General features: G+C 41.8%; 1 protein-coding gene and 1 long non-coding RNA gene across 5 annotated transcripts in view; one reads left to right on the plus strand and one right to left on the minus strand.

The window, feature by feature from the left end:
* LOC112658563 (uncharacterized) overlaps positions 1 to 8,908 on the minus strand; it is a 59,596-nt gene extending 50,688 nt beyond the window's left edge. The window contains exons 1-2 of one of the 2 annotated variants that reach the window (XR_004804047.2): positions 8,389 to 8,908; positions 7,380 to 7,463 (exon numbers count right to left, since the gene is read on the minus strand). This is a non-coding gene — a long non-coding RNA (uncharacterized LOC112658563). The remainder of the gene's footprint in view (positions 1 to 7,379; positions 7,464 to 8,388) is intronic. The other variant, XR_003135793.3, reaches the window with a different exon arrangement.
* Positions 8,909 to 9,058: 150 nt separating this feature from the next.
* KCNQ5 (potassium voltage-gated channel subfamily Q member 5) overlaps positions 9,059 to 18,375 on the plus strand; it is a 495,778-nt gene continuing 486,461 nt past the window's right edge. For all 3 annotated transcript variants that reach the window (XM_025444409.3, XM_035697462.2, XM_025444410.3), the window contains exon 1: positions 9,059 to 9,492. In XM_025444409.3, the coding sequence (XP_025300194.3) occupies positions 9,074 to 9,492 (419 nt within the window). In that variant the 5' untranslated portion in view covers positions 9,059 to 9,073. The remainder of the gene's footprint in view (positions 9,493 to 18,375) is intronic.

An 18,375-nucleotide genomic window follows, 5' to 3' on the forward strand; every position in this document is an offset into this window, starting at 1 on the left:
ACTCTAGCTTTTGCTTGTCAGGAAAACTCTTTATCTCTTCTCCAATTCTGAATGATAATTTTCCCTGGTAGAATACTCTTGGTTGGAATTTTTTTCTTTCAGCACTTTGAATATATCATGCCACTCCCTTCTATTCTGCATAGCTTCTCCTGAAAAATCAGCTTGAAGTCTTACAGGGATTGCCTTGAACATCCCAAGTTCATATATCTAGAATTTCTAAGTGCCTGCTGAATTTCAGTTAAATGTTAAAAATTACAGAAGCTAATATTTCAGAAAATTAATCAGCTATTATTTTCAAATTGCAGTCTAAATAAAAAATCGAACCTAAAGTAAATCTTGATGTGCATGAACGTTAGTAGTAACAGTAGTTAGTATTTATTGAATACTATGCTAAGGCCTTTACGTAAACTATTCCATTACGTAAACTATTCCATTTAATCATCACCAAAGCCTTGTGAAATAGTTATTATCCCTACTTTAAAGGTGAAAGAAATGAAGACAGAGAAATTCAGGAACTCAGCCGGAGCCAGGATCCAACACCTCAGAAATTTTTCCTGGGGGTACCTGGGTGGTTCAGTTAGTTAAGCATCTGACTCTTGATTTCAGCTCAAGTCAGGGTCTCAGGGTCATGAGATGGACCGCATGTTGGGCTCTATGCTCAGCATGGAGCCTGCCTAGTATTCTCTCTTTCCATCTCCCTCTGCCTTCCTTGTGCTCTCTCACTCCCTAAAAAAAAAAAAAGAAAAGAAAAGAAAAGATAAGAAAAGAAAAGAAAAGAAAAGAAAAGAAAAAAAAAGTTTTTTTCTGACTGTAAGCCCTGAGAAGTTTAAAAAGTAGTTTATTAGTGGGCACCTGGGTGGCTCAGATGGTTAAGCATCTGCCTTCAGCTCAGGTCATGATCCCATGTCCTGGGATCAAGTCCCACATCAGGCTCCCTGCTAAACCAAGAGTCTGCTTCTCTGTCTCTCCTTCTGCTTCTGCTCTCTCTCTCTCTCTCTCTCTTTCACTCTCTTTCAAATAAACAAATAAAATCTTTAAAAAATAAAAGCCGGGATGCCTGGGTGGTCTAGCAGTTGAGCGTCTGCCTTCTGCTCAGGGTCTGATCGCAGGGTTCCCCACTGGGCTCCCCACAGGGAGCCTGCTTCTCCCTCTCCCTGTGTCTCTGCCTCTCTCTGTGTGTCTCTCATAAGTAAATTTTAAAAATCTTTTTTAAAAAGCAACTTATTAGCAATTTATCAGCACACTTATTAGCAATTATTTTTCCATGTTTGATTCTCACCACCCAAAACAATATCAGGTCTTGTTGCCCCCTTTTTCTTCCTTGTTTTTAATCTTCCTATTCATATCATGAACTATCTTCTTTCTTAAAACAGTTTTCAATTCTGTTCCTCTTTTTCTCAATATGCTTCAGTCTTACATACAAAATAACACACACAAAAAAGCAAAAACTTTGAAAACAAGCAACATTCCCTCTATTGTATTGACCTTATATCATATCTCAACAAAATTTTATACCATAGCAGCAAAAAATGAAAAAAGGAAGCAATTTAGTTGCAATCCCACTTTCCCCGTTTTTCAGGACACCTATCTTTCATGCGAACTAAGACTTTACTTTCAAGATTTCTACACAAGCTCTAATTTTTTGTTGTTGTTTTTTAGGTCCAATGTTTCTTTGTACTATTTTGATCTCAACCTTCTATGATCCAGAGCATCCCAGCCACAGAGCTGGAGACCTCAGGATGACTATACCCTCAGGCCTGTGAACTCTGGCTTTCATTGGCCTCCTTTTTCTCCAAGTGAGCCACAAGTCTTATGATTTTGTAGCCATGACTCAAAAAGCATAAAGTATTGTTACTCTTAAGAGCTCAGAAAACAGGACTAATCTTCAAGTTATTAGTTTTCAAACATAATTTTAACAGCCTTTTTAATATAATTATATTCAGAAGTCTCATAATAATAGAGAGAAACAAAACCCTAGTTAAAATGCTAGGAACTTGGATGCTCCACTCCTGCCAATTCCTGACCTATCTGAAGGACTCCAGTTGTTCCCCTATAGTTCTGACTGGCACTGTTTGAAAACTGTGTTGAATATTTAAGAGATATCAGCCTTTAAACATATATAATTATGTAACTAGATGGATGGATAAAGGAATAGATAGATTTTCTTAAATGATCTGGTTAGTTCCTCAGCCTTTCCTTATAGATAAAATCAAACAAAAATATATTATTATTTTTTTTTAAATATTTTATTTATTTATTCATAGACACTGAGAGAGAGAGGCAGAGACACAGGCAGAGGGAGAAGCAGGCTCCATGCAGGGAACCCGATGTGGGACTCGATCCCAGGTCTCCAGGATCACACCCCAGGCTGCAGGCGGCGCCAAACCGCTGCGCCACTGGGGCTGCCCCAAAAATATATTATTTATCCAACATGCATCTTCCTTCCAAGTAAAACTAAACATGAAAAATGCTTATTTATTAAATTGGACCTCTTTGGTAAATGTTAGAAATAAAAAATGATAGTTTTTATTTAAAATGCTATAAAAGTAGGAAGAGTCAATAGAAATTGTCCAAGTTGCCTCAGACCTCACAATTGGCAGTGAAATATTGCCAGTCAAAATTGCAGCTCAGTCATCCCATCAAAGTTCAGACTCAGCCATTTGGACCCGTGGGAGTGGCATGATGGCCATTCAAGTCTTACATGAGTTGACATTGTGTTTTGTTTAGAAGCTCCCTCAAACCCAAATCCTCTGTTTGCTGCTGCCTCTTTCTTACCCCTCAGAACCATTATCTCCACTCCCTCATCTCCGAATTCTTTCTTTGCCCACTCTGACCCAATTCCTATTTCTACAGTTCTGCAAGGAAACAAAAAACAGAAACAAGTACTTCTTCAAATGAGTTCCTTATTGCCAAATCCAAAATCCTTGTCCCATTTGATCTCTTTCCAACATTTCTCTGTTAAAGCTTCCTTTTTGGCTAAGGTGGCACGGATTATCTGCGGTCACTCTGTTTTTTTCTGTTTCTATCTTCTTCGTCTTCTTCCTTTATCCATACCCAAACTGCCCTAAATGCTCATGTTCACAGCATTGGGCCTTCAGGCCTCTTCCATTTAAGCCAATCTTTGTTTTTCCAGGTAATCGATCCCAACCTATAACTTTCAACCATTACACACACACACACACACACACACACACACATATATGTAATGTATACATGTATGTTTATATATAGTGCCTTATTGCCTTACTTTTGTGCTTTCATGTCTCACCAAGGTGCAGGTACTCCTTAAGACTTTGATCAGCTATTGCGTTCTTCAGGAAACCTTCTGTAGTTTCACATAACATCCTTTGTAATGGATGTTCCTCTGTGAACTCATCACCACGTTATAGTTACTTGCCCATTTATCCATCTCCCTGACTAGATGATGAATGTCATAAGATTCAGGACTGTTTTTCATCTCTGTACCCACTTCAGCTAGCACAGCACCTGAAATTAATGATTGCTTGTTGAAAAAACGAGTAAGTTTTGGGAGCTTAATAAAGGTTACCTTCTTAATTTCTCTTTGAAAAAAAGTTTTGGTAAAACGTGAGTACCACTAGGGGGCACAGAATTATAACAGAATTTTCCAGTACACTAGCTCAAAGGTGTTTTCCTTCTGCATCAGTCTCTTAACAGTTTCTAAATATATATATCCATATATTTAAAAAATCAAATAGCTATATTCAATTTACTTTCAGAAAGAAGAGCCTAAGTCGGTGGCTGAAAGAAAAAGAGTATTGCTGCCATACTAATGTGTCAGAAAAAAATGAAATCAGGCACTTGTATCACTCAGACATATACAGCAGAGTTTTATGAATAAAAGCGAAAGATCACAATGTAAATACAATTTCAAGAAGCTGATACTACAAGATGTGGAACTGTTTTAAAATTTTCAGTAGAAAAAAAGTATCTATGAAAGTATTCTTCCTTCTGCAGGTATAGTAAAGAAGAATACTGAGGCTATTTGTATGTTTAGAATAAAACCCCGAATCCTGTTTCAAAATAAGTAATAGATACTTCCCAATACTTTTCTTTTGGAAAGAGAAACCATCAAAATTATCACACACATTAATAGGCTAAGCTTTGTATTAAAGCTAGCATAAGATCTAGCTTTTTGTTTTTGTTTCAGTGGGTTTTATTTTATTTTTGTATTAAATACTCATAAATTTGAGTCCTGGCTCAACTATTATTAGTTATAAAAATTATTAAGTTATCGACACCTCAGTTTCTTCCCCTATAAATTGGCAATGATTGTAGTGCCTACTTGTGAGGCTATTGTCAGAATCAAATAAAATAATTCTTACAAATCACAGTGCCCAGTAATACATGCTAAATATTATTTTCTTTGACAATGGTTTTTAGCACATTAATTTAGTAATTCCAAGGAAAATAAATTTTGATTAGTTGCTATAATGAAAACGGATGGACCTTTTGAGCCTTTCCTCTACTCTTTGTCTATTCCCCTACCAGCCTCTCTTCACACCCACATACACTCCACCTATACCCTTTCTGCATCCCTGGGGCAGAGGCTTTCTGAAAGGGCCATGTCTCCATTCATTGTGCGGGGCAGAGCTGGGATCCCTCCCTACTGTGTTAGAATCTTCATGTATTCTGGCCGGCTCCAGATGATCTCTGATTCTTTGATTAATTTCTGCTTTTTCGAGAAACGTTTTGAGAAGCTTAATGTCATACCTCTTACAGATAAGAATTCTTGATTGACTAAAAATGGTGCTGTGGTACATAATACTAATGCGTTAAAAATAATAAGAGGAGGTAACCAGTGGTTATAAGATACCTAACAAATGTAATTATAGTAGCTACGCTTATTGGTTTGGTTATGATCTGAGAGAAGGGAAATAAAAGTTAAAGAAAATGTTGGTAGAGCTGAAAGGGCATTCTATTCAAGAGTTATATTTCACTTGTACCTCTAGGCCTCTAAGACAAATAGCTAAGCCTTGAGCAAGTCACTGAACAGCTGCCAAAAAAATGGATTTCCATTTCTTCATCAGTAAATTGCCTTTTGCTCTAAGGTTTGAGGATTCTTCTTATCATTACTACTCTGGTTGACCCAGGAATCTCACACTCGATCAAAGTATATCCACATCACTAAAAAGTGGCATTTGTATCACTCACTAGCTAATATGAACCATGAACATAACTTGATGGGAAGGTATGTAGAGGGGAGTAAGGCTGAAGCTAATGGGAAAATGGAAAGTCATAAAGAAAAATGAAAGGGGGAAAAGTAATGGAATCACTGATATTTTGTGAAACCAGCTCATATCTAGTTGTTCTGACTGAAAAGTCTTTCCTAGGCATCTATCTCCTAACTCTTGTATGGAATTTTCAATACTATTATTTTAGAGTACCCTTCAGAAGAAAAATATAATGGGATAGAAAACACACTGAAATAAAATATTTCTGGTAACTATTTTTAGTTGAAACAATCTCCATGTAGACTTCAGAGAACATGAGTTTCCAAGGTCACAAATTTCAGGCAGGAATCTTACAACATGTAGAGAATGAATGGTTAAAAGCAAACTCATCTACAAAGGATAGGAAAGGCTAATCAACTCACACTTTACACTAGCAATAAACATTTGCCTTAGGAAAAAGTAGTTGTCTTTTGCCTTTTATATCTCTTTATAGTGCTCTAATGTAATTCTTATACACAGAATATACCCTATATTGTTTTACTCTGCACAACATCCCATCCTCTCTTCTGATCTCTGGATTTTAATATTTCACCAAAATAAAAGGCAGTTTCCTAGCAACATCTGTATTCAAAGGTACAACAACAGAAAAAGCTTGATGACAATACTTTGTTTTCCTCACAGTTAATTCCTGCCTTCTGGAGAAGTTAGCAGGTAGTAAAGAAAGCAAGGTACATGCAGAGAGACTCTGGTAGAAGAGGCCATGCAGCCTCACTTGGCTTTTCCTTCCAGGTATGCTAAGGCAGAATGATTAGGGCTTGCACCTAAATGCCTCTTTCTGAATGGTAGTTTCAGACACATTGAAATAAAACCATGTGCTCTTATGTACAAACTCAGTTGGAGATAAAAACCGACCACTTGACTAGATACTGAACTGGGAGGTGAGATTTCTGAGTTCCCAGCAACCGTCATACTAACCTGCTATGAATCATGGGGCAGGTCTTTTTCCTGGACTAGCTCTCTAAATGGAGGTGACCCCAGAAGATCCCAAAGCTGTAAACCACTAAGACACCAGCTCTAAACAGCTATTGATCATCAGATCTGATTTTTTAAAAGATTTTATTTATTTATTTATTTATTTATTATTTATTTATTTATTTATTTATTTATGAGAGACAGAGAAAGAGAGGCAGAGTCACAGGCAGAGAGAGAAGCAGTCTCCATGCAGGGAGCCCGATGTGGGACCCCATACTGAGACTCCAGGATCACGCCCTGGGCTAAGGCAGACACTTAACCACTGAGCTACCCAGGAGTCCCCAGATATGATTCTTTTTTTTTTTTTTTTTAAGTTTCATGGCATTTGCTTAATCAACATTACTGTTTCTCTGATGATATTATTGCTGTACTTCCAGGAAAATGTCACTGGGAAATTAAGTAGCAGGTTCTCTTTCGGAGAACCATGTCTGCGTTGGCCTTCCTAAAATGTCCTGCCTGCACTCTGGGACCAGCCGCACCAGTAAGATGGAAGTGACCCTGACCTACTCAGTGGTGGTGGTCAAAGTCTGCAAGAAGGAAAACCAATCGGTTAAGAGGAAATGGTTTTCATTTTGTTGCCTGCAGAACAGCCAAGATATTTAAGTTTAGAGCCTGCACACAAGTCATTTTAAGTCTCTAGATCTTTCACCCTGAAAGTCCCTGCACAGAAACTCCGCGGGGAGTCTAAATATAGCAACAGCAAACTCCCCCCCACCCCCCTACCCCCCTCACACACACACCCTCAGCTGGGGTATCGTGCTGTTCTAGGATTGGAGAGCTTGCTCCAAGGCGCTCTCTGCATCTGCCTCGAATAGCAGGGCACGGAGCAATCTCTCGCACCTCCACAGTGCGGGGGTGTGAAGTGTATTAGGAGAAAGAGAGAGTGACTCTGGGTATTGGCGCTTGGCGCACAGTCACGTGGCCCCGCTGCCAGCTGCACCGAGGGGCTCCGAGCTAGTGCCCGAAGAGGAGAGGCTTGGGGAAAAGGAAGGGAGGGAAGCAGGGTACTACGGGTGACCCATCGCCGAGAGAGAGGGCTTCACGCAAATGAGAGCTTAACAATACAAAGCAAAAGAAAGTAAAAGTAAAGCATTTAAGCGGAGCTACTGCCAGAGGCAGAAAGGAGCTGCCGCAGGCGTGGGTGTGTGTACTTACTGGAGGGAGTTGAAAGAGAATCTCTGAGGGGCGGAGACGGCTGAAATCAGACTTTTGCTTTAGTATTGCCTCGGTTTCAGGCTTCTAGAAGGAAAAGGCAAACGGAATCACTCACTACCTGGAGCTCATCTGCTCGGGCTCTGCGGTGGAACCTTAGTTCTTTCCTCAGTTTAATTTGGTGGTGGTTTTCTTTCGTATTTTGGTGGAGTGGGGGGAGGGGGGAATCCACTCTATTGGAAGAGGTTCCCAAGCCCGGCTTCGGTTCAGTGTCCCCACATGGGCTGTGAGGTTTAACGGCTTACGCTTCACAATGCAGTGCTGCTGAAGGCCAGAGGCCGAAGCCCGAGGCACCGTGGCCTCCGTCGTCGCCAAGGGCGCGCACGCTTTGGGTCGCCAGAGTGTCAGAGGTGGCGGGAGACTCAGCCAGTCCTAGCTCGCCACACGTCTCTCACCGCGTAAGGTACAGCCTACAGGGGTGGGGTGACGACCCTGAGAAGCTGCTGTCCCGGGCTCCCTGCCTGACGCCCGGGCTTTTTCTCTCAGACGCCGGGGCCGCCGCTGCCATTGCCGACGCTTAACAGTTTTATGACTTTTTCGGACTTAAATGGAAATTTATTGACTAAGGGAACCCAGTTCGCTCTCCCAGGCTTCGCGCCGCTGTCAGGCGGAGCCCCGGGGCAACTCGTTAACCGCCGAGGAGGAGACACTTTGTAGTTTTTATGCCCTCCCCACCCCCCACCCCCCACCCCCACCCCTCCCCCGCCGCAGGGCTAGGAAGGATGTCAAGTTACTCCAGAGCTTGCTACCTGATGCGGGGACGGAAAGTCGCTGCCCGAACGCTGGAGTGAGCCCTGGGGACATGCCTGTCCCCCGCCTCTCCGGCCTGGGAGTCGTGTCCTGCGAGTCCGCACACTGACTAGGCAGGGATCCCGCAGCCGTGCGGGAAGCCGCCCGCCGCTGCGGGGGGGAGGGGGGGTCGCCCCACGCGCCCGGGGGGACCAGCTGGTACCTGAGGGGCAGGTCGGGGCCGTTCCCGCTCACACTCCTCGCGCAAAGGCTGGCAGGACCCGGCGCGGCATCGTAGCGGCGGGAGAGAGCAGAGACCGGCGTCTCCAGTTTCTCCTCAGGGCACGAGGCCGACGTACCTCACGGACAGCTCCTCAGCCCCTGAGGGAACTAAACCCAAGTCGCGCCTCGGAGAGGGGCTTCCGAGCCCCGGCCCCTCCGGGGGAGGAGACGAACGCAGTCTGGGCGTGGGGAAGCGAGTGCGAGAAGAAAGGGGGGAGCCTGGGGGCTGGGTGTGCGCGCGTGGGAGCGCGCCTCGGAGCGCCCCGCACGCCGCCCGTCCAGCCCTGGGGGCATTTGCGAGGGAGGGAGGAGGGAGGGAGGGAGAGCTCCCGGAATTAGAGAGAGCCGAGGAACCCTCTCAAAGTGACGCCCCCAAACAGGTCCTGATTTCGAATTTGAAGCTAAGACTGCTAGAAATCGGGCCTCCTCCGCACACCCCTCTCGGCCCCCACCCCGAAGCCCGGGCGGTTCGCTGGCTGCTTGCTTCCCCGCCCCTGGCTCGGAGGTCGCCGGCCGGCGGGCGCTCCGTCGGCCGCGGCTTCCTCCTCGAAACCCGCCCGCGCGCATGAGGCCGCTGCCCCCGCCACAGGCGCTGGCGCCCCCCTCGCGGTGCCCGTGGTGATGCCATGCCCCGCCACCACGCGGGAGGAGAGGAGGGCGGCGCCGCCGGGCTGTGGGTGAAGAGCGGCGCGGCGGCGGCGGCGGCGGCGGCGGGCGGGGGGCGCCTGGGCAGCGGCATGAAGGATGTGGAGTCGGGCCGGGGCAGGGTGCTGCTGAACTCAGCCGCCGCCAGGGGCGACGGCCTGCTGCTGCTGGGCACCCGCGCGGCCGCGCTCGGCGGCGGCGGCGGCGGCGGCGGCGGCGGCGGCCTGAGGGAGAGCCGCCGGGGCAAGCAGGGGGCCCGGATGAGCCTACTGGGGAAGCCGCTCTCGTACACCAGTAGCCAGAGCTGCCGGCGCAACGTCAAGTACCGGCGGGTGCAGAACTATCTGTACAACGTGCTGGAGAGACCCCGCGGCTGGGCGTTCATCTACCACGCTTTCGTGTGAGTACCCGCGTCCCCCGCGCGCCCCCCGCCACGCCCGCTCTGGGGGGTCTGTATGCCTGGCCCCCTGGGACGCGCTCCGCGTCCACGCCCTGGGCCGGCGCGCGCGTGCACACACACACACACACACACACACACACACACACACACTCTCTCACACACACTCGCGCGCACACGTGGTGGCTTTTATTTCTTTGCACGTGTTTATGGTCTTCCTCCTAGAGCCTTCCACCTCCCTCAGCCCCACCTCCTCCACCCCTACAGACTCCAGCGTCTCCCGGAACACACCCAATGAGCTGCCCCCGCGGTTTTAGGCACCGAAGGCGAGAGGCCGGCTGACCTGGGACTTAGGCTGCGCGGATAATTGGGAGCTATTAGGTCCCCCGACACGTCTGTTTCAACCGCGAGGGGCGCCCGGGAGCTGGGAAAGGCGTGGGGAAGACGTGCGCCGGTGTGAGGCTTGTGAGAGTGTATTGGAGAGGTTAGCAGGGGATGGCAGGGTCGGACTGGGTGGTGAGAGGAGAAACGGAGGGCTAGGTCCTCAGCCCCGGGGCGGAGCTGGGGAAGCTGTTACTTGGTGGGGAGAACAGCTAGGTTTTAAGTGCGCCCGGAAACACGCCTCGCCACCACCTCCACCACTAACGGAAAATCTGTCAGTGCGTGTAGCCCTTCCTGCCAGAGGTGGCCAGGGTCTCGAAAAGGCGAGCTGGGCGGGGCGAGGTGATGCTCCTGCGCGGGGGCAGAAGCCAGTGCTGAGCCCGGGGGGCTCAGGAACCCCGACCAGAGTGCAATAGCAAACGCGCAAACGGGCCACCTGGGACGGGGATCAGGCAGCGGGTTAAGTAGGCATTTGTGCTGCTGAGTCAAAGTGTGTGTGTGTGTGTGTGTGTGTGTGTGTGTAAGCCTTCACCATCTAGCAGAGAATGCTTAATGAGAAAATGATTGGAAGCAAATGTTTATTTTTCCCTTAGGCATTTAAAACCTTTCAGTGGCTTTAAAGTTTACTACTGTTTTTCCCACAAGGTCCATTCATTCAGTCTCCTGTTAGACTTAGGTTTATCTGCACGTTTTAAGGTAATTTTTATGGCATTAGACTCTTATTTTTTTTCTTATTTTTGCAAATCTTTTCTTAGTTTTCCTTTTCATGCTTCTTTATATTACAGTTCAATATAAAGACATCAGCCTGAGGGAGACCTGTAGAGAAAGTTGCAGGCACTCACTGTTCCATTTCTTGTTTCCTAGTAAATTAATAGGTTTTGAACACACGAACTGGGTTTCTTTTAGAAATGAGGCATGTCATCCAAACATAGCTCTCACCTGGGATGGAGGATTGGCGACAACACTAGAAGCAATTTTTGAAATAACATCGAAGAAGGGGCTGGTTTTGTAAATAGGTAAACCTGGAATCTGACCATGTAGGAGTCAGGAAATTGGTGGAGTCTACAATCCGTGGGCTCTGGTGTCTGGAAAATTTTACAGTCTCAGATTGATGTGAATATGTAGCATTAGGTAGAATATTCCAGCCAACTTTCCATCCTACAGTGCATATAAGGAGAACGTTGTGTAGCATCATTATTACATCAAAAGGTATAACTTAACTTTTACTATTCACTTAATGTAAGATTCACATCGATTTAGATGTGATTACTGTAATAAATGATAGACATAGAGAAATACTACAGATGCTTTTCATGTTTGTCCTTTCTGAGTTGATATGTAATTAATCCTGTTACCTATTGAGTCTGATCAATTATTTTAACTTGTCAGGATCTACTAAAACATTTAGCAATAATGATCTATTGCTGAATTTGGCAGCAAAATATATACTGTAAGGAAAATGACTATTTCTTACAAGAATATGCTCAGAATATTTGTAGATTTGAATTTATAATATGATGCCATTTGTGAGTTTTAATTTTTGGTAAATTATGCACTCTATATTTAGAGAGAGAGAGACAACTTTGGCTAATGCTCATGCTTTGCATCTCCCAAGTTTTGCCCTTGAACATGAATGAGGACTTATTGAAATGTAATACAACATTTCTTTTCAGTATGATAGTGTTTAACAGATTTCTATGGCCTTACAGAATTTAAAATTTGTAACAAATTATTTTTCAAGGGACTCAAGTTTGGATAATTCTCTGCTCACCAGAATCTATCAGCCTATCAATGTGATATGTACTTATCAATACCATGTGCTGATACAAAGTTTTGCTTTATACATTTCTGGAGCCTGAAATTGCAATGTTTGAGCAATTAGATAGGGGTGCTAGATCCACATTAGCAGGAAGAGGGATTGGACAGCATCATCTTTTGGGAGGATTCTGCACAACTATAGCCCACCCTGAGGGACAAGCCATCTTTGCAATTGCTGCTTATAGTTTATTTAGAAAGCTAGTCTTTACACATTAAGTCAATAAAGGAAAGTTACTTTGAGCTGTAAGTCTAACAAGACCATTGATAATAAAAGAAATTCTATGAAAACAATTTCTAAAGCAGTGTAACTAACTAATTCCCTGCCAGCCTGGGAATCCCTAAATCTTACTTTAATAACAATTTTTGTAGCACATTAGGGTTCTTGCCAAGAGCAAGTGCACTGTGATTAATGAGGTATTTCAGGGATGGATTTACATGGTTGTCCAGTGTTTCCACTGCCAAGAAGCAAGAAAAGTATGTTTAAAGTTGTGTTTCAGGTAAAGAAAAGTTTCTACTAAATATGTAAAAATCATTAATATAATGGTATATTAATAGTGTAAAATGTATTTTCAAGTGTATATATTCTAATCTACTGATGAGATGTCTGTCAAGAATAACAGATGACCTACTTCAAATACTTTCTTCCAATCTTTGTAAATTAGAGGGGATTAGGAGAGTCTGTTCCCTTACTATTCCTTAGGATTTACCAGACAGCTGTGATTCCTACTTTTCTGTCTTTAGCTGTTCTTCAGTTTAATAGATGAGCTATTCAAATGTGAGGTGATATATTCCTTTGAATGTCATTCATCCCTTTTAAATTCATCTTCTTTTTAAGAAAAGTTTAGAAGAATAATGGTGGTAGTAGAACACATGATGGGGCTTCATATATAAATTTGCATTGATGTAACAAATGTGGCTCTGGCAGAGGAAACAGGGTGGCAGATATATGTAGCTCCTCACTTTGTCCAGTATATCTTTGCCTGGTGTAATGCCATGAATCATAATTTATAGATATTTTAAACTAGAAGAAATAGTCCAGTCACCCAAGCTAAGAACTTGCAAGTCATTCTCAATGCCTTTATTTTTATCATACTTGCTCCTGCTGGCTTTCCAAAGGATCATTAAATTCTGTGTATACACTTTATAAATATTTTTCATATCTATCCCTTTCTCTCCTTTGCTGTTGCTACTATCCTTCTCTGTTTCTCAGTATCGCTCCATTGGATTATTTGTAATATTCTCCTGCTTAATCACCCAGCTTCTGTTCTCAGCCTTCCAGCTTTCCACCCTGGCACCATAGTGTTTTTCCTAAAATGTAAATCTTAATGAATCATTCCCTTGCCTATAATCTTTGTGGTGAGGGTCATAAATGTGAATTAAATAGATTGAGGATAGTCAAGAGTTGGGAAAGTGGAGACAAGAGTGTAAGTTAACCAAATTTCTTGGAACAGTACACAAGACACTTTATGACATAGCTTCTGTCCATATTTCTTTCTTCACCTTTCAGGTACATGCTGAGCTCCAGTTACTCCATCCTGTGTCTCACTGCTGTGCTTTCACTCATGCCATTTCCTTTAGTTCTTGCCACTCTGTGCACTCTGGTCCATTCCCACTGTTCCTTCAAAACACAATTAAGGATCGCTTCCTCTTAGATCACTGTCAGAATAATTTAGATGCCTCCTGTCTTAGGTTCCATGGCATGTCAGGATGTCATTATAATGGTGCTTGCCCCACTGTTTTCACTGTGAGCTACTTGGTCTGGCTCTCCCACAGGAGGGCAAACTTCCCACACAGAAAACCTCCTACTTATCCCTGAATCCCAATCACCTAGCACGATGCCTTGTGTCTAGTAGACCCTCAATAAATGCTTGCTTAATAAGTAAATAAATTTTCTTAGAAGCCTTTCAGAGAGGAGTTTCCGAGTGAACTAAGGCTGATGGAACCACTAAATATTTTTTATTTTTTTAGAAGATACTGATGATACATTTTGAGGCAAAAGGCATGGGAGCTAGAAGTAGGAGACCATTACTTCACTTCCAGCTTTCCCACTAGTTATCTTTGGACTTGGAATAAGCCATTTCACTCTTTTGGGTCTCAAAATATTTTTTTAAGATTTTATTTATTTATTTATGAGAGAGAGAGGCAGAGACACAGGCAGAGACACAGGCAGAAGAGAAGCAGGCTCCATGAAGGGAGCCCGACGTGGGACTCGATCCCAGGACTCCACGGTCATGCCCTAGGCGGAAAGCAGCGCTAAACCGCTGAGCCACCCGGGCTGCCCCGGGTCTCCAAATCTTTATCTGTGAAATGGGCACATCAGTGTCCAATGTCTGTGATTCAGCCAAGATGGTGGAGGATACTACAGATAGTCTAACATTCTACCATAAAGAGAGGGTGTATTTGTAAGGAGAATGGATCTGATCTTTTTATCATTTCCCTTCATTTTTGAGCTGAAGGATCACCTCCTAAATGGTCACTTTAACTTTACTTCTAACTCCTGGTGGGGCCTGTGTGTCATGTGGTAACCAAAGTGATCTTTCCAGAGAATTAACAGAACACATCCCTCTTAAGCTTGGAGGTGGAATAGTTTGTTGCCTGTCTACCCAATTCCTTAAATGCAGAGACTCTTTCCATCTTGTCCTCTGCCATAACACCAGTACCCGGAACAGTGTCTGCCACATTGAAGATGCTCATACATACAGATTGATTCTGTTACTGTTACCCATAATCTCCAAAATATACCACTGGTTTCCTGAGGAAAAGGAGATTTTACACTATTGGTAACTCCTTGCATCAGGACTCAATTAAACCCAATGAATGACTTTATATATATATATACACATTATATATAATGTGTATATATATATATATATATTCTATTTGGAATTAAGGTTATGTCCATAGAAATTGATGCTATTTTTACTCCTGCATTCCTTAAAAATCACTTCCCTTAAATGTAGAGAGGTCTTATACCAGTTATACTGCGAATATGGTAATACAAAATGCTACAGATATTCCTCAAATCAGTCTGTTTTCAGAAACTTAAACAGTGCTGCAGTATTTGAGGATCATATTACAATTAGAAATGTTGAAAGTGTTAAAATATTAGTATTGGGAATATTATGGCCTAAAAGAAATAAAATCTAAGAAAAGAATATTTCAATATGGAATGAAGTCTTGATATAAGAAACACTATAAACAAGGAAGATTGCCAGCAGCCTTTTGATAATTGCTTGCAAAGAAATGGTGCCAGTTTTAATTTTTAATTGCAAATGGCTATTTTGGCAGATGAAAATGCCAGCAGAGCATGTTTTATCTTAGCCCAGTGGTGTGAAACTACTTAAAGTCCAATTGTTTGAATAGCCGCAGTTCATAGTTAAGTTTAATGATCTGTAGATGTTTCCATTTTAATTTTGTTTTCTTCAACTATATACAAGTATGCTATTTGAAGTTTTATTTTGTTGCAATCTGGGAGACAGAAATGGACACAACAACATCATTTTTTCATAATTTCTGAAATTCTTTGAGGAGTCTCAGAGTTTCACCTGATCCTTTTGATCTTTTGTTACCAGTTTGTCTAAAGAATGAATTTACTAAATGTTATTGAAGTCATATAACTCTAAATTTGAAAATAGTTTGAATGTTTATATGTGTATGTATATGCACACATATATTCCACACATACAAATACACACACAATATATGTACACACACAAGATCATTTAGCAGAGAACTTGTTAATGCAAACATTTACATTTTTTTGCTTCTCTAAAAATAAATAATACATTTGAGTAAAATGAAGTTTAAAGATAAAAATCTTAAAGTTATTTTTGGTAATATAGAGATTGTATGATAATTTGGAATGTATTTCAATACATACAAACACTTTTTACAAACTCAGTCATAGTGTTTGTTACTTCCATTTACCAGTGAGATAATTCTAGAATATCTACTCCTTTAGTCAGTAGCAGGATGATCTTTTATAATCATGTTATTATTTCTCTTTTCTTTTTTTAATTGTCAATTTAGTATAATATTTAATTAATAGCCATTACATGAATCAGCTAATGGGCTGTGTGCTGGTGGTTCAAAAAAGGGAATGATGTGGCCCTTGACCTCAAGGAAATTCCATTAGGGAATAGGATTACATTTGGATTCAATTATCAGTAGTGTTACTGATTTGATGACTATGAACAAGTTATTTCCAACACTATCTACTAAACCTATAAAACAGACATAATAACATTCCATCAAGGTATTACAACGTCTTATATATATGTGTGTATTATCATACTTAGTATGGTAGCTTGTTTTTGAAACTAAAGAGAAAAATAGAAATAGTGTAGTGAGGGGCTGTACTGCTATGTTAGAGGCCCAGAATTTTATCCTGTAAGTAATAGGCAGTCTTTAGAGTAGATGGGATTCGGGCAGGTAATAATATTACTGAATTTCCATTTTTAGATCCATCACTCTATGAGCTTTATTAATGCCATCTTAAAGGAAACAAATTGGAGGTAGGAGATCTTTTGAAACTGTTATTTCAACTTAGGCAAGAGATAATTTGGACTTGGATTGGGACAATGGTAGTAAAGATGGAGAAAAAACATAATGATGGACTTGAAATATATTAATCATGTAGTGAATTATGGAAAATGAAGAAGAGAGACAGATTTATTTTTTCTGGATTCCTGGTTTGGGTGGTTGGCTAGATGGTGGGGCCATTAACTGAGATCGCAAAAACAGATGGAACATCAGGGTGAGTGGAATGTTAGGGGGTGATAAAATGAACTTAGCTTTGGAGATGTTGAGCTTTTTGTGACTAGCGCTTCCAACTATATATTTCCAGCAGCTGTTAATAAAGATTTAAAACACATAAAATCATAGACAAGAGTTAAAAATACAAGGAATGCATGTAAAGAGAGAAGGCAGTAGCTAAAGGATGGAAACCTGAAGAATACCAATATGTAAAGGGTAAGCAGAGGAAGAAGGGAGCATTAAATGGCATAGACAGTGAGGTATAAGGAAACGCTAGACAAAAAGATGGTCAAGTGATCATGGAAACCAAGGATATATTCCAAAAAAAGAGTCAACTATGAAATGTAGACAGTGATTTAGTAAGATAAGGACCATGGAGTTACCATTAGATGTGGCCGTGTGGAAGTCCTCAGTGATTTTGTAAACTCATCAATTGTTCACTTTCAGTGAAGTGATTAGGGCAGAAGTCACAATGCTCTTAATTCAGAAATGAGTCAGAAATGAAGAGAGGAAGCAGCAAATGTAAGCCGTATATTCAGTTAGTTTAGCAATAATATAAGAAAAGAGATGGGAGCACTAGCTAGAAGAAAATATAAGACTAAGGGAGAAAGCAAGAGAGAATAAGTTAGAGGAAATATTGTTTACCACTACCAATATTCATTTTAATTATTGATTATGTGCTGGATATTGTTCTACATGCTTTATGCGCATCAACTCTTTTAATCCTCAAAACAGCCCCAAAAGTTAGTATTATCACCTTCCTCTAACAAATAAAAGTACTGGGATGCCTGGGTGGCTCAGCAGTTGAGCATCTGCCTTGACTCAGGGCATGATCCTGGATCAAGTCCCATATCAGGCTCCCTGCATGGAGCCTGCTTCTCCCTCTGCCTATGTCTCTGCCTCTCTTTCTATGTGTCTCTCATGAATAAATAAATAAAATCTTTTTAAAGAAAATCAGAATACTGAGGTAGGGAGAGGCTCAGCAATCTGAGGCCAGCCACTGAATTAGCGGCAGGATAGGGCTTTATGCCAAGGCAGATGGGCTGAGAGCCAATGTTCTTGGCCACTGTATCTTGATTGTGATTGGTACCTGTGGAACCCAGGGCTCCTCCTGTCAGATAACATAATTACAAAAACTGCTTTTGAGTCTCATATAGATCACTCCTAGTGATACAGTATATGCACAATAAATATTTTTTTTAAAAAAATGAACAAAAGTTAAAATCCCTTATGACCTAGTATCAGAGAATTACATAATTTAATAGTACTAGGAATGTTTGTTTCTCTGTCTTCAAATTCTAATCAGATCAAGTTGCAATTTTTCCATAAAGTTTTTCCTGATAGCTCTGGCTTAATTCCTTATCTTTATTAACCTCCTGTAGCTTTTATTATTTGGACCATATACTTTAAGCCCTTAATTACATTTTTGCATTGTATTCAAATTGGATCATTTATCAAATTCTTCACAAATAATTTCTGTCTAAAGAAACAAAAATACCTTCTTTTGTATCTCCCAGATTTTCATCCTTTACTTTCTTTTTAAAGATGTATTTATTTATTCATGAGAGACACAAAGAGAGAGAGAGAGGCAGAGACATAGGCTAAGGGGTGCAGGTCTCCATCCTGAATTCTGGGATTATGATCTGAGGCGAAGGCAGGAGCCCAACCGCTGAGACACCCAGGAGTCCCTCATCCTTTATTTTTAATTGAAATTCACCCCGCCCATGCTACCAATAGGACTGTTTGAATCTTATAATCTATTTTTTTCCAAACACAATTTTTTTTTAGTTCTCCTAGTTTAAATTGTACAGCAACTTGTATTGAAGACCACATTGTTGTTATAACTTCTTAATACCATTTCCTATGAATATTAAATATCTAATTTGTACCTTCACTGCAGAATACCTAAGGTTCATTTTAAAATAACAGAAA

This window comes from Canis lupus, chromosome 12, assembly GCF_003254725.2.
Source record: "Canis lupus dingo isolate Sandy chromosome 12, ASM325472v2, whole genome shotgun sequence".
NCBI classification, from domain to species: Eukaryota; Metazoa; Chordata; class Mammalia; order Carnivora; family Canidae; genus Canis; species Canis lupus.